The sequence below is a fragment of the Etheostoma spectabile genome, chromosome 9 (assembly GCF_008692095.1).
Source record: "Etheostoma spectabile isolate EspeVRDwgs_2016 chromosome 9, UIUC_Espe_1.0, whole genome shotgun sequence".
NCBI lineage: Eukaryota > Metazoa > Chordata > Actinopteri > Perciformes > Percidae > Etheostoma > Etheostoma spectabile.
In genome coordinates, this window is record NC_045741.1 from 14,901,293 (window position 1) to 14,902,169 (window position 877).

Below are 877 nucleotides of genomic sequence, written 5' to 3' on the forward strand. Positions count from 1 at the left end.
TCAGTGACATAGACCACGCAGTGGATCTCATCCTTAAGCCCTGGAGACTTACGATAGCCGCTGGCCTCCGGGTGCAGAGGAGCAGAGGGGTTGAACTGAACTCGTCATACAGGTGAAAGAAAAGGAGTTTGTTCCAGAACAAAACTACAACCACATCATTGCATCGTCATGTGTTTATCATCCTGCTGAATGTAACAAAATGCTCTACCTGATAACTGTCTGGCAGATGGCCTTTGAGGATGCTGATGATATCATCAACGTCAAGCCCAGACCCCATGTTTTCCTCCAATCCCATGGTATCACACAAGATGATTGGCAGAGGTTTTCCTCCTCGTCCAGCTTTCACTGAGTAGGTGCGAAACTGTCGGGTAAGAAGTTAAAGGTAAGTAATGGAGTTTATCATACAAAATGTAGATGGTGAAAATTAGTCAGGACGCAAATTGTATACTTAGGACTCTCTGCTTTTTTTTTTTTAACTTCCATAGGTAGGACTGCCAATGTAACTGCTGTCAATCACTTAGTAAATGCAGCTATTAAATTTTTCAGTAGCAGTCAAGACTGCACTTGTGATACTTTGTTGGTAAAGCAGGTTGAGCAGAAAACACTACCTACTTTTTAAATAGGTATTGTTAACTTCTTGTGCCAGATCTAAAGAACTGCCTCAACAAGTCTGCAGCCGTGCTGGTGGCTTTGTGAGGCTGAACTTAGGCACAGTGTGGTGCTTTGAGCCAATTGTTTGATTGATAGAAAAATGAGCTGAAGCTAACCTTTGTGGTGAGGCTGGTGATAGAGCTGCCAGCGATGGCCTGGTTGCTGACGTGGCCTCTGAATACGGAGTTTATAGAATTGAAGAAGCTGGACTTTCCAGCTCCAACTG

General features: G+C 43.9%; 1 protein-coding gene across 1 annotated transcript in view; it reads right to left on the reverse strand.

Moving 5' to 3' along the window:
• The window catches only part of LOC116695725 (interferon-induced protein 44-like), a 4,523-nt gene that overhangs the window by 1,448 nt on the left and 2,198 nt on the right, over window positions 1-877 (reverse strand). The window contains 3 exon segments of the mRNA XM_032526159.1: window positions 1-95; window positions 209-361; window positions 768-877. The exon segment at window positions 1-95 is cut by the window's left edge and continues 1 nt beyond it; the exon segment at window positions 768-877 is cut by the window's right edge and continues 7 nt beyond it. Coding sequence (XP_032382050.1) covers window positions 1-95; window positions 209-361; window positions 768-877 — 358 coding nt within the window.